Source organism: Cydia pomonella, chromosome 23, assembly GCF_033807575.1.
Source record: "Cydia pomonella isolate Wapato2018A chromosome 23, ilCydPomo1, whole genome shotgun sequence".
NCBI lineage: Eukaryota > Metazoa > Arthropoda > Insecta > Lepidoptera > Tortricidae > Cydia > Cydia pomonella.
Window position 1 is genome coordinate 6,103,640 of NC_084725.1, and position 24,498 is coordinate 6,128,137.

At 37.3% G+C, this 24,498-nt stretch overlaps 2 protein-coding genes across 10 annotated transcripts in view; one reads left to right on the forward strand and one right to left on the reverse strand.

Moving 5' to 3' along the window:
• Nucleotides 1-3,826: 3,826 nt before the first annotated feature.
• LOC133530680 (growth/differentiation factor 8-like) lies at nucleotides 3,827-7,745 on the forward strand. Its single transcript, XM_061868699.1, has 2 exons — nucleotides 3,827-4,847; nucleotides 5,361-7,745. Exons 1-2 carry the CDS (start codon nucleotides 4,485-4,487, stop codon nucleotides 5,742-5,744), a joined length of 747 nt encoding a protein of 248 aa, XP_061724683.1. The 5' UTR covers nucleotides 3,827-4,484; the 3' UTR covers nucleotides 5,745-7,745.
• Nucleotides 7,746-8,562: 817 nt separating this feature from the next.
• LOC133530728 (latrophilin Cirl-like) overlaps nucleotides 8,563-24,498 on the reverse strand; it is a 474,969-nt gene continuing 459,033 nt past the window's right edge. For 5 of the 9 annotated variants that reach the window (XM_061868759.1, XM_061868758.1, XM_061868757.1 and 2 more), the window contains 8 exons: nucleotides 24,193-24,418; nucleotides 23,674-23,839; nucleotides 22,775-22,989; nucleotides 19,189-19,286; nucleotides 18,396-18,564; nucleotides 17,288-17,479; nucleotides 13,850-14,098; nucleotides 8,563-10,719 (listed from right to left, as the gene is read on the reverse strand). In XM_061868759.1, coding sequence (XP_061724743.1) covers nucleotides 9,883-10,719; nucleotides 13,850-14,098; nucleotides 17,288-17,479; nucleotides 18,396-18,564; nucleotides 19,189-19,286; nucleotides 22,775-22,989; nucleotides 23,674-23,839; nucleotides 24,193-24,418 — 2,152 coding nt within the window. In that variant the 3' untranslated portion in view covers nucleotides 8,563-9,882. Of the gene's footprint in view, nucleotides 10,720-13,849; nucleotides 14,099-14,874; nucleotides 15,236-17,287; nucleotides 17,480-18,395; nucleotides 18,565-19,188; nucleotides 19,287-22,774; nucleotides 22,990-23,673; nucleotides 23,840-24,192; nucleotides 24,419-24,498 lie in introns of all 9 variants that reach the window. The other 4 variants (XR_009801369.1, XR_009801368.1, XM_061868762.1 and 1 more) reach the window with 3 other exon arrangements.

Genomic DNA, 24,498 nt, shown 5'->3' on the forward strand with positions numbered 1-24,498 from the left:
CTTTTAACCTAATCCTTATCAAACTTTGGGTTAAATGGGTTCTATTTTTAAACGGCACAATCGTTTTTAAGTTCAGTCGCCGCAGTATGATATTTTAAGAAATTATCATATCAATTAAACTACATATGAATACTTCATTCTTGACGTTTGACGTCACATTAGCATTTTTTGATAAATATTAGGAACACATTAATCATTAATAATTACGCGTAAAAGCATATTGCGTTTCAATTTAAAATAGCAGTTTGGGGAATTATTTTTAGTTTGTTCGCGTTAATAATGCAGTAAAATCATCAATATCCGCCTAGCGATGTTCATAACCGATTAAATCATTCCTAATTAGAGTATACCTCATTCACATATATATATAAGGACGGTCCTTACGGGCAATAAGAATGGGGCCAGTACAGCGGTGTCACGCACACGAATTGGGTACTTGACACATGTTGAATATTATAACAAAATTTAGCTAAATGGATAGAAAATGAGCCATCCGTTATAAAAAAGTGAAATTTAAAAATTCATTTGGTGACGACCGGTCTGGCCTCGTGGGTATTGACCCTGCCTATGAAGCCGAGGGTCCCGGGTTCAAATCCTGGTAAGGGCATTTATTCGTGTGATGAGCATGGATATTTGTTCCTGAGTCATGGGTGTTTTCTATGTATTTAAGTTTTTATCAATATTTATATATTATATATATCGTTGTCTAAGTACCCGCAACACAAGCCTTATTGAGCTTACTGTGGGACTTAGTCAATTTGTGTAATAATGTCCTATAATATTTATTTATTTATTCATTTTGAGGTTATAAAAAAATACAAGGCTCCAAAGTCTCAAACATTATTATATATATTTTTAACTTTCAAAAAGAAAACATAATATGGTACCATTCGATTTCTTACATTTTATTGAAAAATAAATTGTATGACAACTATATGCATAAAAGCAATATATCAGGGTCAAAATAGCAATTTTCTTCCATACATTTAAGACAGAAATAATTATAAGGCGTTTCAATTATCGTGTGCAGGCGTCAGAGTTTAACTCTCATTTCTGACCTTTGTGTTGTTTAAATGCCATCAGTACTATATAGATATTTGATCTCAGGAAAATCCAGATCGATTGACATTATTTACAAAACACTGTCAAGTAGCCAAATCGAGTCAATCGTGCAGCCAAACCGATTGGTTGGTGAGTTCAGACGCGATTGGTCGCAACTAGTTGCGTTAGACGATTGGCTCGAATTCGTGAGTGATGCCACTGAACTAGCACCATTCTTAGTGCCTGTGATGCCCGTCCTTAGATATATGATATATGTCAATGGTATACCATCAATTGGTCACCGTGAGCGTGGCTTTCTAATTAGGAACAATTTGATTGGTTAGGGGCGTAGCTGGGCCGGCGGACAATCATGATTTTGCTGCATTCTTAACGCAAACGTAATAAAGTAGTAACGATATATAAAAACGGATACGGAGTTAGTCACCGAAATTCAAATTGGTGTACAATTAATCTGAGGGCACGGTTATGCCCCCGAGAAAAGCGAAGCGCTTCGTCGTTGTTTTGAACCCTCATGAACCATCACTTGGGTTTTACTGGATAAACTAAATTCTCGAGGCATAATGTCAATAGAGTCAAACCAATATAAGTTGGCAGTTATTTTGGCAGCCTAGACAGTGCAAGTGTTATTTTAAACGTAAACTTCTATGAAATTATGACGTTTACTTAACACTTGCACAGGCTAGGCTATCAAAATCGCTGCCAACTTATCTTGGCCTGACTCTAGTGGCTGTAAGTATAAAAAAAAAATTGCATATCTCTCAAATTTTAGATTTTGTTCATATCTAGAAAACCCAATCACTGACTCGCTTACTGATGATCGTTAAAATCCTTAGGGTTCTTCCTGAAGTCCTAGGAAGCTGATTTGGTGAGAGGTGGAAACGGCCAAGAAATATATTTTTACTAAGGTAGAGGTAGAATTTGTGAAGTTAGGGTATACCTAGAGTTAGAAGCTTGACTCTACAAGAGATCAGTACCCCTAGTGTAACTTTGATCGAAATCATAACGTGACGAACGCGTTTGCGTTAAGTTTCATTTTGTATAGGATTTTGAGGTTCCAAAACGTCCCGCTTGGCGCGCTCTTTCGAAATCCAATACAAAATGAGACTAAACGCAAACGCGTACGTCACGTTTGGAAATCGAATTTATTTACACTAGGGGTACAGTACCCCTAGTGTAACTAAATTCGATTTGAAACGTGACGTACGCGTTTGCGTTTAGTCTCATTTTGTATTGGATTAGAAAGAGCGCGCCAAGCGGGACGTTTTGGAAACTCAAAATCCTATACAAAATGAGACTTAACGCAAACGCGTTCGTCACGTTATGATGTCGATAACATTTACACTAGGGGTACTGATAACTTTTTGACAGTGCAAGAGTGGTTTCGTCTTGGCAACATTTTACATGAAAATGTTTTTGATGGGATTTGTTTTACATTAAGTACGTAGTCTATTTTAATACGTAATATAACTAAATTATATCTAGTCCAATCCTTAGTATCCCTACTAGTAATGTAAATGCGAAAGTAAATCCGTCTGTCTGCCTGTCTGTTACCTCATCACGCTTTTAAACCAATAGTTAGTAGAATGAGATAGTTTGTTAGTAGAATCATTCAGGTTCAACTCGGAAATCATTTTATCTACGTGGACGAAGTCGCGGGCAGGAGTTAGCTACTTGATAAATGTACTTAGTAGTTAGTTACTAGTTAAAAATGCCCCCTCTCTTGAAAGGTACACCGAAGCAAAATGCTCAAAAACTAGTAGTGCTTGCGTCAAAAATTTGGCATCACCTGACCTAGATAGATGAATAATTTCCGCAAGTTGGTTGCTAGGCATCCCAAATACCTATTCCTCGTCTTTTTCTAGTTTACACGTGTTCCTCGGAAAATCTAGGACTAAGATATATTTATGGCTTAACAATTAGTCAGACAAGGTGAAACAGTTTATGCTAAACAGTCGATGACAGACTTATAAACATTGACGATTTATTAAATTCGCTGGTTTTCGCGAATGTATTTTAAACGGTGCTCGACCTTCCTGTTGGATGAACGAACTCTTATTTTTAGAACACCTGCGCGGTGCTTTAGGTATTTTAATTTCCCGAAATCAGCTGCTGAGTTGTTGAAATCTTTCCTAGTTCGGATGCTCTGGGAGCTTCATCAACATGGCAATCCTTGATAGTCTGTGCGGAAAGAGAAGAGTCGTGGAATGTAAGGAAGCCCATACATTCTTCGACTGTTTCTTTCCGCACAGATTCTAGAAAACGTAATAATGTATCATGGGCAGGGATCTTTGGCAATGATAACGTCTTGCATTAGCAATTAGTCCATAGAATTTCTATAATAAAGTACTTACTTACTTGTATATGTAGGACTGTATGTGTTTTTTTTATTATTAATTAAAAAAGTATATTTTTATTTAATGCATGCTAGTTATAAGTTGTAATGTTTTGACAAGATGTGTCCCGCCGAGTCTCATGCCGGTTGGGGCAATTGTAGGAGGGTATTGGGATACCCTCCTACAATTTAGGAAATATTTAAATCTTCTCGGGTCAGGGTTGTAGGGATAGAGCCGGCGTAGCTTTATTATACGTTCATAAGCGCATTGTAATATGCGTACTTAAAAAATAAATTATCTTTATCTTTATTTGGGTGACCAATAAAAATCCGTAAAATATCGTTTATGAATATTATCGAGAGACATTAAAATGTATTGTAACAAATCTAATTAAGTATTATATATAAAAGATTTCATGATTAATTTATCATATTTTTGTTTCAGGTATCGCTGACTCTGCGCGGCATCGGATCCAACGACTCAAACAGTTTCAATATCTAAAATGATCTTAATTTTTTTTTCTTATTTGTTTTTCAATGACCGAAAGATAGCTAAAATATTTTTTTGCCAATACTGTTCGAAGTTCCGTTTTATGTTCGAAGTATAAAAGTACAAAATAAATAACTAAGCAGGGCCAAATTCGTCTTCAGCGCAGTTTTAATGTGAATAAAAAAACAATATAATTTTATAAACGTTGAAGTAAATATTACAATGACTGAATTGCGAATGTCCAAACTAGTACGAATTTTTGACAACCGCAAGGTGTGTGAGGAGAATGAAAGTTTTCATAATTCCGGTACTAGAGGTGGCGGCCTCGAAATATCACGAATTATGAGTGTATGGATGTCTGTGTTTGCTTGTGGTGTTAGAAATTTGGACAATGTTAGATTAGTAAATGTATTTAAAACTAGTAATCCAACTGAAAAAGCACTGCGTAATAGTTTGCACTAAACCAAAATAAGAAAAGTAAACAATAATATACACTTCGGGTAATCTTCTTATATCTGTACTGTATTTTTTTCCACAGACACCAGACGGCACGGCCATTTCAAAGGTCTGAAGCTCATCACCTTCAGATTCTCCAACAAAATGGTCGAAAACGAGGTGGACGCGGCAGTCCTCAACATCCACGTCCAAGAGTTGCAGACACACAACTCCACCATAGACACGACGGAGGACCATTTCACCATAAACATCCAACCTAGCAGAGTAACTAAAAATCACAATAATAACAAAGCAGCCGTACCATACGGCCCAGAAAATTCAGTGAAGATGTCCAGAAAAGAACTGAAGATGGGGAAATGGTTGAAGTTAGATGTGACGAGTATGGTGGCGGAGTTTTTTAGGTTGCCACGGGAACAGGGGTTAGAGATAGTAGTGAGAGTACAAGACTCGAAGAATAAGATGAGCTTGGTTGTACCGCATCCGAGCGCTGAATCAAATAATGCTTTGGTAAGTTTCATGAATTCTATGAAATAATATAATGAGAGTTTAGGTGAGACTACGATTTATATTCGACCACTTGGCAATAGAGCACAACATATTGTATTTAAGTCATGCGTAGGAGACCAAAATTTGTTAGTGAATGTTTTGAGATTAAAAAATACTGATAAAATTGTTAATCTGCATTAATAAGTAGGTAACCCGTCCATCCCATCGTTAATTAACTAGGTACAACAGGTTTAGATATCGAGGTAAAAATAATGACTTCTGAGAATTAATAAAGATATGAAAGTAGTTCGTAATTTTATTGCATTGATAATAACAGTAGGATGCAGATATATGTAGCTATGTGCATATGTGGTATCATGTACCTACCATATGTCGTTTAACTAGAATGTAGCATATTTACTTAGTTACAGGCGCTCTCGAGATAGTATTGTGGTGCCGAAATTAAAATTGTGGTTCCTAAATTATGCTTTACATCGTATTCCGAGTGACCATGACATGTATGTCTTTTTGCAGATGCCATATATAGAAGTAAGTCTTAAGGACAATTCACATAAGAGGATAAGGCGAAATATCGGCATGGATTGCAACGAAAACTCCAAAGAGGCGAGATGCTGCCGTTACCCCCTAGTAGTTAACTTTGAAGAGTTCGGTTGGGACTGGATCATTGCTCCCAAACAGTACGACGCGAACTACTGCAGTGGAGAGTGTCCTTACAGTTTCCTTCAGAAGTACCCTCACACACATTTAGTGCATTTAGCAGCGCCGCAAGGAAGTGGAGGTCCTTGCTGTGCTCCGAGACGGATGTCGAGTATCTCCATGCTGTACTTCGATCATGATTTGAACATCATCTACGGCACGATCCCGGGCATGGTGGTGGAGAGCTGTGGCTGTTCATAGCGACAGTTGCCTGCCTAGTCTAAGACTCCAAGCGAACAGTCCAGTGATAGTCCTTTCGTTTGTCTCAAAATTGTTACTACGTTCATTATAAATAAATAATTTGGGAACAACTTATTAATTTCGATTTTGGATTTTGTTTTATAAGTTTTTATTATATAATTTCGTTGGAGTTGTTGGTTTTGGTAGTATGTTTGTATACCTACTGATTCATATTAATTTTCATTACCCTACCATTTTATTGATATTAATTTACTATCGCTTGGAGTCATAAGTGTAGTCTATCCCTTTGTGATATTTGGCTGAAGACTGCGAATCCTTGTGTTGTGTGCGCGTGTGACATTGTAAATTTATTCTACGTTTGTACATCTTAGTGTAATGGACGCTCTTACTATAAGTTCTAATTTAACATCAACATCATCCATTTTCGTATTTAAATCCTTATCGATTTCAGAAATGCTAGTTTTTGGATCATCTTCAAAATTTTACATTATATTTAGTTTTTATTTTAATTTAGCTTTAGTTTTCTAGGGATTTACATCAGACGTAAGATTTGCGTATGGGTCTTTAAATTCTATTATAACGTTGACTTGAAGATCACTACGTCAACGTATTTTCCAAGTAAATAATTTATAAATTGACTTGCTACTGTTGACTAACTGTAACATGATTTAAGTACCTTGATTTTTTACTGCAATATCTTTATATTCTTTGTTCAAATTTGCACTACACTACGTTTAAGGAAGTTGTTTAAAAATAGATATCTTTATTATCAGTTTCGACTTTAATAGTTGTCAGACTAATTAACCAAAATAAAAACCTGACTCTATATTCTTGACCCATATTCATTATGATGAAATTATAAATTAAAATCAATAAAAAAATTACGACGTCTGCCTTGATAACACGAGTAATTAAGTCGAGACGATAATTCTTTATCTTTTATTACCTTTGCAGCAATGACATGAGTGTCTTTAAGCAACTTTTTATCTCGAAATGTCATATATTCCTCTTACGTTCTAGGTTTATCTTCGGTAATATTAAGCTAGGAACCTTAATTGAATTTAACGAACGATGATAAGCATGACATTCAGATGCATGCTCGTTCAATGTACCTACTTGCATTTATACTTTAAGCCACAAATGGAATGGCACTTCAAAAATACCGGAAAATAGCTGATTTATTTAGGAAATTATTTGGATCTGTTTTGGACATACTTTAATCTATATCAAATATATGACGGTTAAAATAAACTAAACAGTGCCTCTAATCTAGTACCTACCTACTTAAATAATATAAGCATGTATTTGTCACAGTTTAATAATAAATATAACTAAGTATATATTTTAATATTTCCAAAATACAAGTTATCCATTACTTTGCGAAATTTTCTTCGTATGAAACTATCTTCCTCTTTTGATTCGTTTATTAATGGTGCCTTTCTATACTTGAAATTAGTAAAGCTTTTTACTCCCTTGAAGATGAATTTGATATATTTAAGTTACTTATTTATGAATTCTTGTGACATTTTTAATCTTACTACAATATTTCTAATCATGTTTTTAAAATGATTGTACTTTCTTGTCTAAAATTTTATAGCGGGTGGTGCTTAATCATCTAGGTGTTTATTACAATTATCAAATTATATATCAGTACCTACCCTTAAATTGTATTATTTTGGCGTGATCTAAAGTAAGATTAAGAAAAAATGATGAATGTAGAATTTTCAAAAAATAGATCTCATTTTAAGGGCATTTAGTTGCATTTTGTGCCTTTTATAGATCTCCTTACTTTTGGATGTGGAAAAATTGTAATGTTTAAAAATATATATAGTAATAAATAAGGTCATTTGTATAAGTTTGGTGTATCTTGAGTTAAACAGAATACTAACATTTTCGTGTTTTATTATTAATTAAATAAATTTTGTGACTCATGTTTTACAATTCGTATTATTTTGTGGGTGTAAACTGTTTTTTTATATGGAAATATATGTCTATCAAATATGGCATCTTTTATTTCATATTTCGACCTTATTTTGCCGACTAAAGAGCTTTGTTATAAACGATATTGACCTGTTCAACATTTGAAAAAACTGCTTCAAAATGGTCCAAAAATCAACACAGCTGAGGGATATCTCATTTAATAGATCTCTTTATGTACTTGATTTCGTTATATGGACGCAAAATCGAATTCCATTGCAGAATGCAAGCTGCGAGGCTGTTGTTCCGTCCGATTGGCCCACTACATGTGGTTACTTATAAAATTATCGTCGCGCGAGCGCGGGTGAAGTATGGAAACATCCAGGGTAACATGAGCGTCTACGAACAGCATAATCGGGAAGCGCGCCTATACTGGTTCTTTCGATTGGTTAAACCCGCCTCTTCGCTCGCCCATGCAACAATTCGCAACATCTGTTGTTGCTTCATTCATTTACTTATTCAGCCGATATTTCTAATGGGAACCTTATGGTCGAGGTAATAAGGATGATGAGTGGTTAGGTAAACCATTCATCCTAAAAATCAAAATCTCAGTTCGGTTACGGAATTCCGCTTGATGCCCATAGAATGAAATGTAGTCGGCAAAAATACTTATATAATGACTTAACTCTCAACTCTGTTGGTTTTGGACCCCCATACAAAGTTGATTTCATATCTATTCCACCAAGAATGAGGAGCTTATTAATCCAGCCAAATTAAAAACGAAAAAAAAAATGCAACAAAATAATAACTGGCCCCTATTCGTACAAATTGTGGCGTGGTGCCTTTAAGTGTGCAGGTATAAATATAGAAAAGGTCACATAGAAAAACAGAAACAATCATATAATTTCCCTTGTGGATATCCTCTGAGAACAACCACTCTTTATTATATAAACTTTAAATTATTTACACATTTTTGTTTTCCTACTTTACATTAATATACTCGTCAACGTTATTAAAATACAATCAAAACAAAAAATATAACAGAAATACACATGACGAAATGTACAAGTCGTGTATCTAAGAGTGGGTGAAGGTGGACTAGTATATAACCCAATACAAAAAATAATACACCCCACTCTTTCGTATTTTCCAAAAAAGTATTTCATAAATTTTGGCCTCGCTAAAATGATATAAATGTTACAATTACAATAATTACGTTGTTATACAGTAGTAAAAAATGGCCAAATATTTATTAAATACTTCAGTCTAATATATTGCTTAATCGATCCAAAATATACAAGAAATCAAGGGTACAGTTAGTTATATTATTGTACTTGTATCAATTCTATGAAACAATTCCTTAACCTTTAGTTTTACGGTAAAAATTAACAATTTCATTCATGGCATTAAAATTAAATCTACTTATGTAGAAATAATATATTTTATTGTTATTTTTAAGTATTATAACACTAAGTTCTAATGTACAGAAAAGTGCACAACATCGAGGTGGTGTCAGTCTATAATAGGTTGGATGGATTGTTTGAAATATTTTCGAAAAATAAAACATACAAAGCTGCAATACGTACAAATATATCTGCCAGAGGATAACTTTATTATTAAAATTATATGTCACAAAAATAAGTTAAACCATAGTAATAATAAGTTATGGCAGTGAATTTTACATATTATTCGAGACAGCGAGCCCTAATCTAAAGCGTAAAAAAAGGAAACATCACAGATTTTCGTACCTACATAAATCTCGCAAACGTACTCAATGAAATGCCATGATTCGTAAAGGAAAGTCGACAGATAGAAATATTAAGGACACACTGGAAGTACTAAGAGCCTAGCACTAACGCTAAGAGTCGTATATACAAAATTGCTATTTAAATCCGCCATACAAAGAAAATATGGTCGTAACACTGAACTTGAGCCGTTATCTTGAAATAGGATCACAGTGGAAAAAGTGATTTAAAGTTACGTTTACAATCTAACCGTCTATAAATATATGTTATTTTAAAGTCCGCATTATGGCAAGTTCCTACATAAACGCTATTTATGCGCTAGATCTTTCTCTATACTACGTCCATAGAAAAAATCACCAGCTATATCTGTACACTCACTCAAGAGTCTATCACTAACACTGAAACATACGTCCGAGATTGACACAGTCAGTTCCAATCTTTTCGTTCGATCACTGGGCTTTATTTCAACTTAGTCCTTAGAAACTCGGTTGGGAGACAGTCCTCGGATTGCCTGCCTGCGGTTGGTAAACGTCGTAGGAATTGTGTGGCTCTAAATGGCAGACAACATTGTTTTCTCCATTAAGGACCGCTGCCAGAGCCCTCATATTATTTTCTTGAGGCTGGTGGTACGCCGGGTGCATCAGCCTTCCGCTCTCATAGGCGTGTCTCGGATCGTAAGCTCGCTCTATTGTATCCCATTTGCCATACTTCGCATAATGCTCCGGGTCATGGTGATGCCTTTCTCCCGGGCTGTATGAGATCAAAGGCCGGTGGTCCCCGTAGAACTTGGAGCTCGAAGACCCGTGGTGGCCCGGATTTTGTCTGCAGTTGTCCGGGCCGGAATTATCATCGGACATATCCGACATTAGAGTCTCGTTCCTTTCGATTTCTTCATACACTGGATCGTCTTGGATGACGCGGAACTCTTGCTCCGAGCCGCGTCTGTATATTCTTCCCTGTTGGGAGGCTATTTCTGAATAGGTATGGTTGATATTCTGGCTGCCGTGATGGTGGTGGTGCTTGCGTCTGTTCTCGTCTTTGTAATGCTTGCGGAAGATCATCTCCTGGCTGCCGGGGGAGTGCTGGGACATGTAGACGTGCGGGTTCCTGAAGTCGTGGTTGTAGCTCCGGGTGGTGTTGTAGCCCTGGTGGTGCAGCGGGCCGGCGTCGGCCTGGTGGCGCGGGGAGGGCGGCGCGCGCGCGGCGGCGTCGCAGTCGTCGTGGGGCGCGTGCAGGGCGCCCGGCTGGTGCGGCAGCGGGTCGTGGTGCGGCAGCGTCGACGTGCCGCTTGGATAGTGCTTAGAAGAAGTGTTCTGTGGAATAAATAATGTTTTGGTATGATGTGATAGTTTTAAATACGCGATTTTAGTTTTCCATAAGTGCAATTAACGAACAAAGAACATTATATTACAAATGAAATGATTAAACAAATGAAAGTTGCAAGTATTGCAACTTACATTATTTTAAGATAGTAATAAATGTATTGTATAAAAGTAACTTACAACTAGAAATGTAATTAATAAATTCTCTAAACAGCTCAATGAAATGTGTATATGGTCTATGATATCCTATGATAATAAATTACAATGTAACCTGATTCTTACATACAATAAAAAACTTTGAACTTTGAACTTTGAAATTATAAACACAAAGGAAAGTTAGAAGGATGTGAAAAAACAAACTTTGTGATTTATTGCGAGATATATTCAATACTACTGTCTAATAGTATCTTAATTTTTAGCGCTTATAATATATACAATGTCATTGCTAAGAATCAAATTATGAGTTTTTGGAATAAAGAATATTGCCAATAGGTATTGGTAATTATACTAAACGCTACAGGGTTTATAAACTGTAAATGACCTATTTCTACTAATATTACATTATTTAAACATCAAAAAAAACCCAACCAATATTATTACTCCCGGTTGCATTCTACTGAAGCAAGGGTCCGGTTTAGCAACCAGTAGATTGACTTTATTTTTCAAAATTAAAAGACTTTCAAATTAAAACTTATTATGTATGATTGGGTTTTACTGATACTGCAAAAATAAGTTTCTCTAAACGAATGCAGATTTTTAATAGTATTATTAGATAAGGTGTCCACATTTACAATAAAACCCATTATTTCAATCATAATTACCACACGTTTCAGTGTACTTTCGTTAAAAACAGCAAATATGTATTTTAAATTTTATTAACACTTCTGTTGCGTTGAATACTGTGGGAAAATCTTTAAACCTAGCTTCCTTAAGTTTTTTTAGCTTTTATTTTTATTTTTATGTTAATCTTTTCTTTTTATCTTTATACCCAGGACTAGTTTCCTGAACTCCTTGAGTTTACAAAGGGCCCAGTTGACAATAATTGATAGAAAACGCCAATCGAAAGTTAAATAATGTATAACATAACAAGCAAAATCCTTTTGTAATCCTGATACTTTTTCTACTCGTCGACTGTACTGGTTGAATTAAGATTTCGTATACCAATCTATAATTGCGTACTGTTCATGCATGGGCTCCCAACTCAACTATAATATTCATTTTGATACGCTGTAGTCAAGTATTAAAAAAAACCGTGCGAGTCGGACTCGCCCACCGAGGGTTCCGTACTTTTTAGTATTTGTTGTTATAGCGGCAACAGAAATACGTCATCTGTGAAAACTGTATCACGGTTCGTGAGATACAGCTTGGTGACAGACGGACGGACGGACGGACAGCGGAATCTTAGTAATAGGGTCCCGTTTTACCCTTTGGGTACGGAACCCTAAAAATTGACCAATCACGTGCCGCTGCGCTCCCATAGAAAAGACTAAACAGGCGACAATAGTCCCGCGTCTATGTCTTTTGTATGACATTTTTGTCTATTGAGATATTAACCAATTTTAATTAATTATTTAGGTTTTATAATAATAAAAAAACATTATTTTAGATGACTCGTAGAAAAAGTATTCTATACATACAATAGTGATATAATCAATCTTTTCAATCTCGTACCTTACTTAGGCAACTCAGCAAGCCACGTTACCTACCTAAACACAATACTCGACTTTTGCCGATATACGATTGCTATCTTGGTCAGGTCTTCTGGGTCTTCTGCTACTCTCTACTCTCTAAACTCACTGTTACTCCATCATTCTCATTTTAATGAGAATGATGGAGTACCTAACAGTGAGTTTCCCAGTAAGTCGGGGTAAGTAAAACAATCCGGGGTGTATATCGGTTAATACTGTTGAAGTTTTAGCCATTATAACTCCATGAAGTCTCTGCAATTTGTGATCGAGGAGATTTAGGGTATTGTGCGATTATGCAGTGATGGGGGGTTACTGAGGGGGGTGTATGTACAGGGTGAAACATGCAATGCCACTCGATGCTAGGTTAGTGCATGCACGACCCAGGGTAAGGTCTTGGTCTTGATACCTGGAAATAACGCGGATAAAGTTTATGCTAAAAATAAATAATGACGATGTGTTACCCAGGGATTAATTGGGTAAACAAAGTCTATGTTGAACAATATTTTATCAACGTATATTATAGTAACGCATCCTTATTTCTTGCAGTCCTATTTTTGAATAGTGTCGAAAGAAAGAAGAATAGTAGCAAACGTAACAAATTAAAGATATATGATGAATCGGGAGGCAATACATACTACATACTTGTTGATTGTCCAAGAGAAACTCTAAATCTTTGGACAGAATCGTTTCGAACAAAAGTAAAACTTACTTTTCGCCTTCAGAAATTTTTGATTGATCAATTCATTATACAGGAAATGGACGAATTGAAAATAAAACTTATGGGAATATTAGGGATTGAAAATTAAAGATATAGAAACTACAAACTACGTACTACCAAGATTTCAGAAACACAAAAGACCTATTCAATTGCATTTTTGTTCTCTCCAGTACCTATGTAATAAAAAACCATTTGTAGTCAAGAAGAAGGGTGTTTACAGAAGTTTAACTTTTACTTAAACCTCATTGCAAATTAAATTCCACCAAATCAAATAATTTTGTACCTACTTCACGAAAAATCACATGTACAATTTAAAAATAAAGTTTGAATCAGCATTAAAACTTACACCATTTCATATTAATAAATATTTAACTATGAAAATGCATTTGTTTGTTCTGGTAATAAAGTGCGTCCTTAACAGCCAACCACGTTACCAATGTCAAATGTCACGATAATGTGGAAGTAAGCCAATGAAAGAGACAGAGGTTTGAAAAAAAATAGAAAATTTAATTAGCAATGACGGCAGAGGTACAATGAAAAAATCACGAAATAAACGATTCTATCATTTATCTAACCAACCTCAATAATATTTTCTTATTGTTATTGAATATCCAAGCCAAGAAAATTGGAAACTAGCGTTACTCCTTTATGTATCTACAGGACCAAGACCTTACCAAACACAAATCACTCTAAAAGTGCTACACCCTCCCCTCACCTTCCACATGCTCCCGTTCTGCCATTCGTTCCCGACGGACGCGGCCATCTTGTTCGAAAAACAAGATGGCGAACGCGACCGAAGGTTCTGGTAATCGTTCGGCTCCACGTGCCGGTAGCTATGCATGGAGGCGATGCTTTGCGAGTGGGAGGCCGAGTGCGGGATGTTTAGCGGCGCGGCGCTCGGCGCGTATATGGGCGCCGTGGGCCGCACGGTCCATCTCGCTGACTCCGGTTGGAGGTTGTAGCTCTGTTTCATGGGATATAGGTGTAGGTGGACCGATTTTAACATAATTTAAGGAGATTTTATTTTTATAAATTAATCGACTCGAATGAGTTCCGTTGTGCCGCATTTGTAGAGTGAGTCAGTATTTATCCTGAGAAAGGATTCCCGAGTTGTTTCGGACCATTGGCACCTCCTGTATCAATTTTATGTTGAAAAAAGTCCACATATTCAATACATAATAAATATACATAGATAGAAACATACTAATAATATCTTAAATCATAAAAACCTTTGAAAGATAATATATTAAACGTAAAGTCCTTATATTAAAAATACTTAAGTAAAAGCATGTCGAAGTGTTTGATTTGTCTGGATCTAAAAATAATTAGATATTGTACGAGAGTATTAAGCGAACATATGCATACGCATATTGAGAGATAGGATTTTCAATTGAAAATAATGGAATTCCATTACTAAATGTATCAAGATTATACTAGTGAAAGCTTTGTTAGTATAAATAACTTGATACTTTAGGAACCACCACACACCAAGAAAGGTTAACTTATAACTAAGAAGAAAAGTTTAGTTGAGTTAGTAGTCGTCTAAAGCGTTAAAGTATTTAGTTCTACAAAAAATAAAAAAAAGACTTACCTTTTCACACGTTAGTTACACGTCAACATAAAGGTTAACCAATATACACAAAACATTGAGCTGAACCAAATTAGTCACAACAAGCCAAAGTGGTGTTTGGTGGTTTTAAATTTGGAATAAATCCTATCTCTTATTCTATGCGTACACACCTGCTTGCTGGACGGTTTGCCGATAGCCTTGAAATCTGCCGCTGCCTGTGTTTATTGGATTTCTTAGATGTGACATTGGAGCTGATTCTCTTTCAGGTATGTTATGTGCGAAATTAGCTCCTGTGGCGTTTAGGGTAGGTCCAAAATTGGATGAAGGACCAAAATTCTGGTTTTCATTGGAATTCCTTCTATTTCTATGGGAGTGGTAGCTATGGGCGGCCGCGGCAGCGGCGAGGGAGGCAACGGCGGCGTTGTTGATAACGTTGTTGTTGTTGTGGTTGTTGTTGTTGACGACAACGTTTAGGTTGTTGATAACTAGGTTGTTGGTTGTCGACGCTGAGACTGATGTGCTGGCTGAGCTCTGTTAGAACGTTAAGACTTTCAGTTGGTTTATCAAACTAAATTAGGACAAGTATAGCTGTTTTTCTTTTGCTGCCAATTTAAATGTGTTGTACGAGTATGTAGTATTGGTATATACCTACTTATACTTATAATAGTTAGAGTATGTGCAGTTTTGTGTATTATGTAACGCTGTAAAAATATACTTAAACATGGTACAACCTATTTATTTGGCTATTTTACTTATGATTACCCGTTTTTAGTTACTTTTGGTGCATATATAGGATGGTATTGAGTTCTTTTAATAATTAAGTTTCCAGGTTATACCTTTACCGTAAAAAATGCATGCATTCATTTGAAATTATACAGGAAAATACCATTTGTACGGAATAAATAGGTAATTAAAAATGTAAGCAAAGGTCAGTAGAAATCACAGTATATTAATTAATAATTTTAAGTCAGTATTAAGAGATTAGAACTTTCTGTATAAATAGCATTATCCTATCCTCCTGCAGCCCAGCCATACAAATGTAAAATTCTGAATTTGTTACTGAAATTTGAACCTACAGTCAAAGAAATAGAGTTGTTTTTTTTTGTTCGAAAATTTAATATGATTTAATTTTCGTCGAACTGGATAAGTAATATACGAGTAGCTTGGACCTTGGGCTTAAGGAGGCTATTCATATTAAACTTAAAAATAATAATTGTTTTCTTTTAAACTGTAGAGTGATTCAATGAGTCCAGATGAAATATTACTTATTTTTGCCATTTTGACAAAAAAAGTCATGTTTAATTAATTTCCGGTCCGTTTATTTATAACACGCGATCGTATTATGAATAATATTGATAAAATGAAACATAAAAATCTGTGTAGGTGTTTTGTTTATGTCTGATATGTTAGTTATTCGTATAAACTTTATATATTGACAGATCTTTTTGATATTTCATCAAAAGCTATTCATGACTGCCTAGTTTAGTCTTTTATATATTTTTGGTACATACTCGTAAGTATTTTAACAACGTTCGATGGGATCACATACTATAAATACAACCAAACTTTTAATTACTTCTAGGGAATCCCGTATTTTCTTTTCCTTAACCCTTTACCAGGCCCCGAAGAACCAGCGTGTCTTAATACGTACTTTATATGCTGTTGCAACCGTATTGAACGCCTTGTAAAAAATGTATTTATGAACGTCGGAGATCTTCCTTTAAACCAGAAATAAAAATGTGGGTTAAGGTTATCCCATCGCCTGTCTAAGTAATGAACTGTCATACTAGATTTTGTCTTATTATATTCTTGATCAGGCCAAGGGATATATTCCACCCACATCTTATATCGGTTATAATAGTCAAGGTTTAACTCCAAATCTCCTACGAAACATTATATCAATCACTGAAAAAAAATCACTTACTTACGTGAGTTTTTATGACATGACAAGACAATTTACCGGGCCATTGGAAATATAGCTCCCACACAGTTAAACTCTAATAAGGCCATGGGATAATGTCAACCCACATCCTAATTCTGGTCATACACAATAATGCATGAATATTTAGCAATGTTTCCGATTACATTAGCTTTCAACACTCAAAATCTACAAAATATCAAAAAATTGTTCGACCTATGTACTTCTGTTTCATAGAAATTATGAAAAGTGTTCGAATTTCTCCGTAGTTTACTGAAATTAGCGTTCAAGTGAATTTAAACGGCTGCCAAAGATATATTACGCAATTTAGAAGCGTGTTGTGAATGAAGATCATAAAATAATATTTTCAGGGATTGACAAAATATTTTGTAGGTGGTTTGGAGTTAAAACCTGACTACGGTAACCGATATAAGATGTGGGTGAAATATATCCCTTGGCCTGGTAAAGGGTTAAATGAGCAACTAAGAAGGGGCAGGGGCCGATACAGTTGTACCGGTTTATGAATTTGTACAGACAGCAACTTTAAGAAACATGTACCGTTTGTGCCTAAGTAAACATTCAAACATAAAATTAGTTTTTATTTCCTCGCTTTCAGAATCCGCTTGCAACTCGTTTTCCTTTTAAAAATACAAGTGGGTCCTTACCGTAACGTCCCTCGGGTCCACGGCATCGTCGGTGTCCGCGGCGGCGCTCTGGTGGTAGCGGCGGCTCTTGACGCTGCCCTGGCGCGTGTCGACGTGGCCGCTGGAGGCGGCGGGCGGCGGCGCGGGCGCCAGCGCGGCGCAGCACGCCAGCCAGCGGTGCCGCCGGCCCAGCCGCGCGCACTCCTTCTGGAACTGCAATATGTTCCAGGTCGCTAAACGTCAAATAAACAAATCTAATCTAAACATATCCCGGACTCTAGCGGTTTCGAATGTATGTATTAGCAAAAACGAAGTTTCAAAATTCAATTCGAATTTTAAATCTCTCCGCCGACTCAATATCACATCCCTATAGAATCCTATGACTCGAAGAAAATAATAAAAAATGATAATTTACGTGAATACTTTTTAAGGTGACCTATTTTCCTTTCTATAACTACTGCTTCAATCACAAAAGGCTTCGATATCCAGCTCAAATTAAAATAACGATCCTATTCCACTAGCAAACATTTATCTTAAAAAACCCTCCCACAACACATCTAATAACAAAATACGATATAATACAATTAATCATTCAAGAATACCAGCTTTAAATCTACTCGTTCAGGTACAAGACCCCAAAGGTCCATAATAGTTCATGCCACTAAAGAAGACAACAATATACTTGAGTTCTCAACCTGCGGCAGTAAAAGATGAAGATGAACAGACCCTGCCGCGAGTTCAAGATCGTGAATGTATAAGTCACCCCCAAAGTCCACCACAATCCATGTCACTTAAAAACGCAATAAAAGATGACAATAAAAGATGAAAATATACCATCCTTGCAACAAGTTCTTGAACCCGTAGGAAACGCCCACCATCTGTTCGTTCAGGTACAAGAGCCTAAAGATCCAAGTCAGCTTTCAAATACAAGTTCTAAAGGTAGGTAAACAATAGTCCATGTCACTAAGGCAACAATATATTTAGTCGTTCTGCAAGCAGAAGAAGTTGAAAATAAATAGCCCCAGTAGCGATTTTAGTATCGTAAACTAAGACCACGATAATCTGCTCCTTCAAATATAAAACCTAGGTCCACAATAATTCATATCACAAAGGAAAGCAATATACTTACAATCTCATTCTGCAAACAATGGAAGATGAAGATGAACAGCCCCTGCAGCGAGTTGAGGATCGTGAACGCGTAGGCCACGCCCACTGTCTGCTCGTTCAGGTACAGGAGCCCGAAGGTCCAAGTCAGTCCCAGCAGGAAGGCCAGGACTAGGGAGCTGTTCAGCCATACCCTGGAACGAAAGGAAGCTTCGTTATAATCTGAAGGTTTGATGAAAGTATGAAAAACAACAAGAATAAATGAGTGATTTTGAATTGGAGGTTATTTGAAAGAAGCTGTGAAATATAGAAGTTGGTAGAAGATGGATAAAGAAAACTAATATAGTACAGATAACTCATAGTAGCAGCAGTCATACTCAAAGGCGTACTTAAGTCTAGTATTAGAGGAATGAATTTATTGACAGTGCAAACATAACTCAATCTTGGTTAGTTTTTATGTAGCATCTGGCAATGAGGCAAAATGCTTTTGTTTTCGGCACAATTCTGACTTACCTATAGCGCCTAAAAACACAAAATTATACGGATAAGTTACTTGTTTACACCGACTACTATCCAATAAAATATACATATGACATACAAGCGGAAATAGTCAATGCGGCCAGATCCGGCTGCGAGAAATTTCGTACTAAGCACCTGTCATTGCTTTTAGTTTCAGCAGTAATAAACAGATGGACTCCATTTCCTACGGTTGAAAAATTAAAGACAAATGCGCTCGTGACAGAATTTCCCGCAGACGGAATTGGCCGCATTGACTTACATGTAAAACATTTACTTATTTGATTTAGAAGTATATTTACCTGATCTTGTACAGCTTGGAGTTTTCTTTCGCCTTAATGGAGACGGTGGAATGATGGCACATCATGTAAATCACCATGCTCAAGCATATCCAGTTGGCCTAAAAACATTTAAACAACAATATTAGTATTTGTTTATAATCATCAATTTTGATCAGGGCACTAGAGATTTCAAGCGGGCCAACATACAGGAAATATTGGCAGTCGAATTTGAATCAATGCTATTAGAAAATACAGTTATGTTTTGTTTTAAAATTGAACAAAACAAAACAAGAGCAAGTCTGTCCCGTTTTGTTATGATTTAAATTTAATTGGAGGTAATGTGACTAGTATTGGGACCGTGGGCCGCTTGAATATTAATATGAGTTATAGCTTGACAGTGAGAAAACGCAGAAAAGGATTTTGTGGTATTAATAGTATGTGTTCCAGAAACACATGAGTAGATTTCTTGTTGATTGGTTTAAGAGTCCTTATTCCTACAGACGAGCGTATTTTGTAAAATGCTTCCTTTTTCATTCAAGATTACGACGTAACTATTAGTATTTATTCAAAAACTGATAACGTACTTAAATAATCGTTTCCTAAACTAGGGGCTCCAACAGTTCAAATTTTCATTTTCTCTTTTAAACCTCTTTTTTAATGAGGTTTTTTGGGAGTCTTTTCCAAATTTTGCAGTGAGATGTGGCGTTTCGGTTCTCAATTTTGCTATAAACAAGAATCATTTGGTACATGAATGACTACAATTTGATTCAACATATCTCGTACGAGGGGCTGGAATGATTAACAATCGAAGATTCATTTGAAAAAACTGATAAAATACCTTCCGAGTTTTCTTCATTTTTTTGGCGAAAACAGGGTTTTTAAATATTTTATTTCCGCAAATTGTACGCATATTTTGCTTTAAAAATAATATTATAGCAAACTGTAACTTTATGTTAACCTATAGAAAAAAAAATCGTAACTATGGGACCTACATTGCCGTAAATTTATATTTTTTTAAAACACGTATAAATCACGCAGCAGCGACGCCCCGCTCTCAGTCCGCGCGGAGCGCGCTTAGAGGACGGACCTGTGCTCGATTGTCAGGCATTCGTTGCGATCGTAATCAGCTACGGAGTTCCGAGAAGTGCTATATACTGCGATTAGAAAATCTTAATAAAAGTTCATTTTTTACAGTATGCCTAACAGACTCGCTTATTGATGGATTTACAGGGTTACTTTTTTTTTAATACTAAGTCGGTGGCAAACAAGCATACGGCCCGCATATGTACGCCTGCAACTCCAGAGGAGTTACATGCGCGTTGCCGACCCTAACCCCCTCCCGCCCCTCGTTGAGCTCTGGCAACCTTACTCACCGGCAGGAACACAACACTATGAGTAAGGTCTAGTGTTATTTGGCTGCGATTTTCTGAAAAACGCATTTTCACTTGAAATTACGTTAGGGTTTGCATTATTATTTTTGACCCGGATGAAGTCCAAGTTCTCATGATGTAGTCAGGAGTTGGTCACCAGAACTCCTAATCTACTAATTATAATCCCATCATGTTTGGGCTCAAAAGATTTGCCCTGACGAACACCATCGATCTAGATGAGGTCCAGGGTCTCATGATGGAGTCAGGAGTTGGTCACTAGAACTCCTAATCTACTCATTATAATTCCATCGTGTTTGGGCTCAACAGAGTTGCCCTGATGAGCACCATCAATCTAGATGAGGTCCAGGGTCTCATGATGGAGTCAGGAGCTGGTCACCAGAACTCCTAATCTACTCATCATAACTCCATCGTGTTTGGGCTCAATAGATTTGCCCTGATGAACACCATCGATCTAGATGAGGCCCAGGGTCTCATGATGGAGTCAGGAGTTGGTCACCAGAACTCCTAAACTACTCATCATAACCTCATCGTGTTCGGGCTCAATAGATTTGCCCTGACGAGCATCATCAATCTAGATAAAGTCCAGGGTCTCATGATGGAGTCAGGAGTTGGTCACTAGAACTCCTAATCTACTCATTATAATTCCAACGTGTTTGGGCTCAAAAGATTTGCCCTGATGAGCACCATCGATCTAGATGAGGTCCAGGGTCTCATGATGGAGTCAGGAGTTGGTCACCAGAACTCCTACTCTACTCATCATAACTCCATCGTGTTTGGGCTCAATAGAGTTGCCCTGACGAGCACCTTCAATCTAGATGAGGTCCAGGGTCTCATGATGGAGTCAGGAGCTGGTCACCAGAACTCCTAATCTACTCATCATAACTCCATCGTGTTTGGGTTCAATAGAGTTGCCCTGACGAGCACCATCAATCTAGATGAGGTCCAGGGTCTCATGATGGAGTCAGGAGCTGGTTACCAGAACTCCTAATCTACTCATCATAACTCCATCGTGTTTGGGCTCAATAGATTTGCCCTGATGAACACCATCGATCTAGATGAGGCCCAGGGTCTCATGATGGAGTCAGGAGTTGGTCGCCAGAACTCCTAATCTACTCATTATAATTCCATCGTGTTCGAAACACTATCTGTCTCTCTCTCGTACTAATATGCACAAACGATTGGCATCTTGGCTGGGCAGCATGGGTGCGTAGCCAACATGCCAAACGTTTACGATACGACAAGGAAACACTATCTGTCTCTCTATCGCACTAATATGCGCAATCGATTGGCTTCTTGGCTAGGTATCATGGGTGCGTAGCCAACATGCCAATCGTTTACGATACGACAACGAAACACTACTCTCTCTCTATCGCACTAATATACGCAAACGATTGGTATTTTGGCTAGGCACTAAGCAAGTGTGTGGCCAACATGCCAATCGTTTACGATACGACAACGAAACACTATCTGTCTCTCTATCGCACTAATATACTTTATTTATACCTGCAGTCATTTAGTAACTTCTTCATTTTCCATTGGTGTGAAAGAGACAGAATAAAGAGCAAGGGTTATAGTACACTCTGTAGTCTGTACACTTAGTAGTAGTGTACATAAATAAAAAAAACTACTGTGTATATGATATCATATGACACTAAAATTAATGTTGCTTGAAATTATATTGAAAACTATCAAGATTATTCTAGTCTGCATTGAAACGCGCGTCGCGTTGCCGGCGCTCGCGTACCGAGCGCCAACGCCATCTATCGAGCGTTATTTCGTGAAATCGGAGAACGCTCCAAGGATTAAGGGCTCTTAAAATAAAATTGCTATACTTAGACGACATTTTATGAAACGTCTCAATACTTACCATGGTCTTTCTTACGTCACATCTTCCAGAGACAAAAGTTTAGTTCAAGAACTGGTGGTAGATTTGTGATAAAAATAAGTCTACTCTAATATAAGTTGACGAACAAAATATGTCTTAGACCTTAGAGGCCGATTCTAATTTAACGATTTTTATTGGTTTCAACTGGTTTTGACACGACCTGCAGGATGGTCTTGATGATTGGCGCGCGTCTCACGCAAGGCTTTCACTTCATTTCGCATGCACCAATGAGCGTAAGCAATCTTCATGGTGTAACAAAATAACACCAACAAATATTTAAAAGATCGAGCTGCTAGACTGCGTATGTTCAAAGACTGGACAAGAAACTCACCGTAAGTACTAAAGCCACTGGGCCAACAAAGCTCATGACGAAGAGTCTATCAGTGGACAGCCAGCAGTGCTGCGGCGTGCCGTAGCCGGCGGGGAAGGCGGCGGCAGACGCCAGCACCACGAGAGCAGGCGCCAGGTACGCGCCCGCCATGTACCAGCGCGCGCGCGGCCGCTCCGGCTCGAACACTTCCACTAGCATGGCGTACAGGTGGAACCCTGGAAGGTAAAGTTTACCTATGTTAGCTTCGGAGTAAAATTAGAAGGAAAACCTTCTGATTCTGAACAAAGCTAAGACAACTAAACTCTCGAGTTTCAGAATGTAACATTACACTAAAAATAAGAAAATTTTGTCATTATCTTCCTCAATACGGGAGGACTTTGAAAAATAATTATGCAAGAAGGTAAAACCACAGAATAAGTCATAGTACCACCGTACGAACGTACGGAAAAGAAACTTCCTACGAAACTGAAGTTTGACAGCGATTACGGGATGAATCATGTTGTCCCTTTGTAATGTATGGCACTATCTATTTCGGGTATTTAGGGTTGTCAAAATTCAAGTCATTGTCTTATCAATAGTTGTGCACGCAAAAGGACGTCAAGTTGTGCCAATTCTAATAATTGCTCGTAGCAATGCTGAGCCGAACGGACCTGAGAATGCCCGAAAGGATCAGCCCCTCTGATGAAACTACCTACTAATCTTAAGAGGTAAGACAAATAAAATTCATGTCATTCACCTAGGCCTCCCATCTTTCATTATCATTACATGCTGTCAACTTTAAGTAGGACTATCCTACTACGAGTAAAGCAACTTTGATGCCGCATAACACGAATGAAGGCATAACACTCCTTGCGTCTGGTCGATATCGCACATGGAAACTTCAGCAAAGTGGTTCTTACCTTCTAGAAACATCCAGGCGAAGGCAGCGAGGAAGAAGTAGTGCAGTAAACCAGCTATGATACCACATAACACTCGGTCCTGCGTCTGGTCGATCCCGCACATGAAGACAACTTCCGCAATGAGAAGACAAGCGCAGAGGTTCTTGTGGATTAGCACTCGGTCAGACTGTGAAGAAAGAAAATAGGAAGTTGATAACGGCCATTTTGTGGTGCTGATAAATTTGAAATCCACTGCAGGATATTGGGTCGTTCTGCACCATCAAACAATCAAGCAAACTAGAGAAAATAGATTGGAGTCATGATAATCTATTATTAAATAAAGTTAAGCAATTAATGTTTTTCCCATCTCCTCAATTCCAAGGAATAATATGTATAATTGTCATTGTGAAGTGATAGTGACCCAACCATCAGTAGTCTTTTTGAGATTCAGCTTTTGTATTCTGATGATCTTTTAGAGAATTTAGAGCCCCGGCAAAAGCTCTTGAGAAAATATAAATATGATATAATTTCGTGACTCACCTTCATATTTCTGAAGCACTGAAACACAATAATAGCAGCCAGCAAAGCCACAGCAGAGATAGCACAACCAATGAACGTAAGAAGTCTCAAGGCCATCTCGTGTTTGGCTCCGATGGAAACACCGTGGACATCCATGAGGATGGCGAAGTTGGTGAGATGCGAGCAGGCGCAGCCGGTGTGGGTCGTGTTTGTCCATTCTACTTGGCAGCCTTCGGGGGACCAGCCACTGGAAGGAAAAGTTTTGGTTATTTTAGTTGTAGACTATTGCTTAAATAACTGTTTGGTAGCAATATCCTTGATGATCTG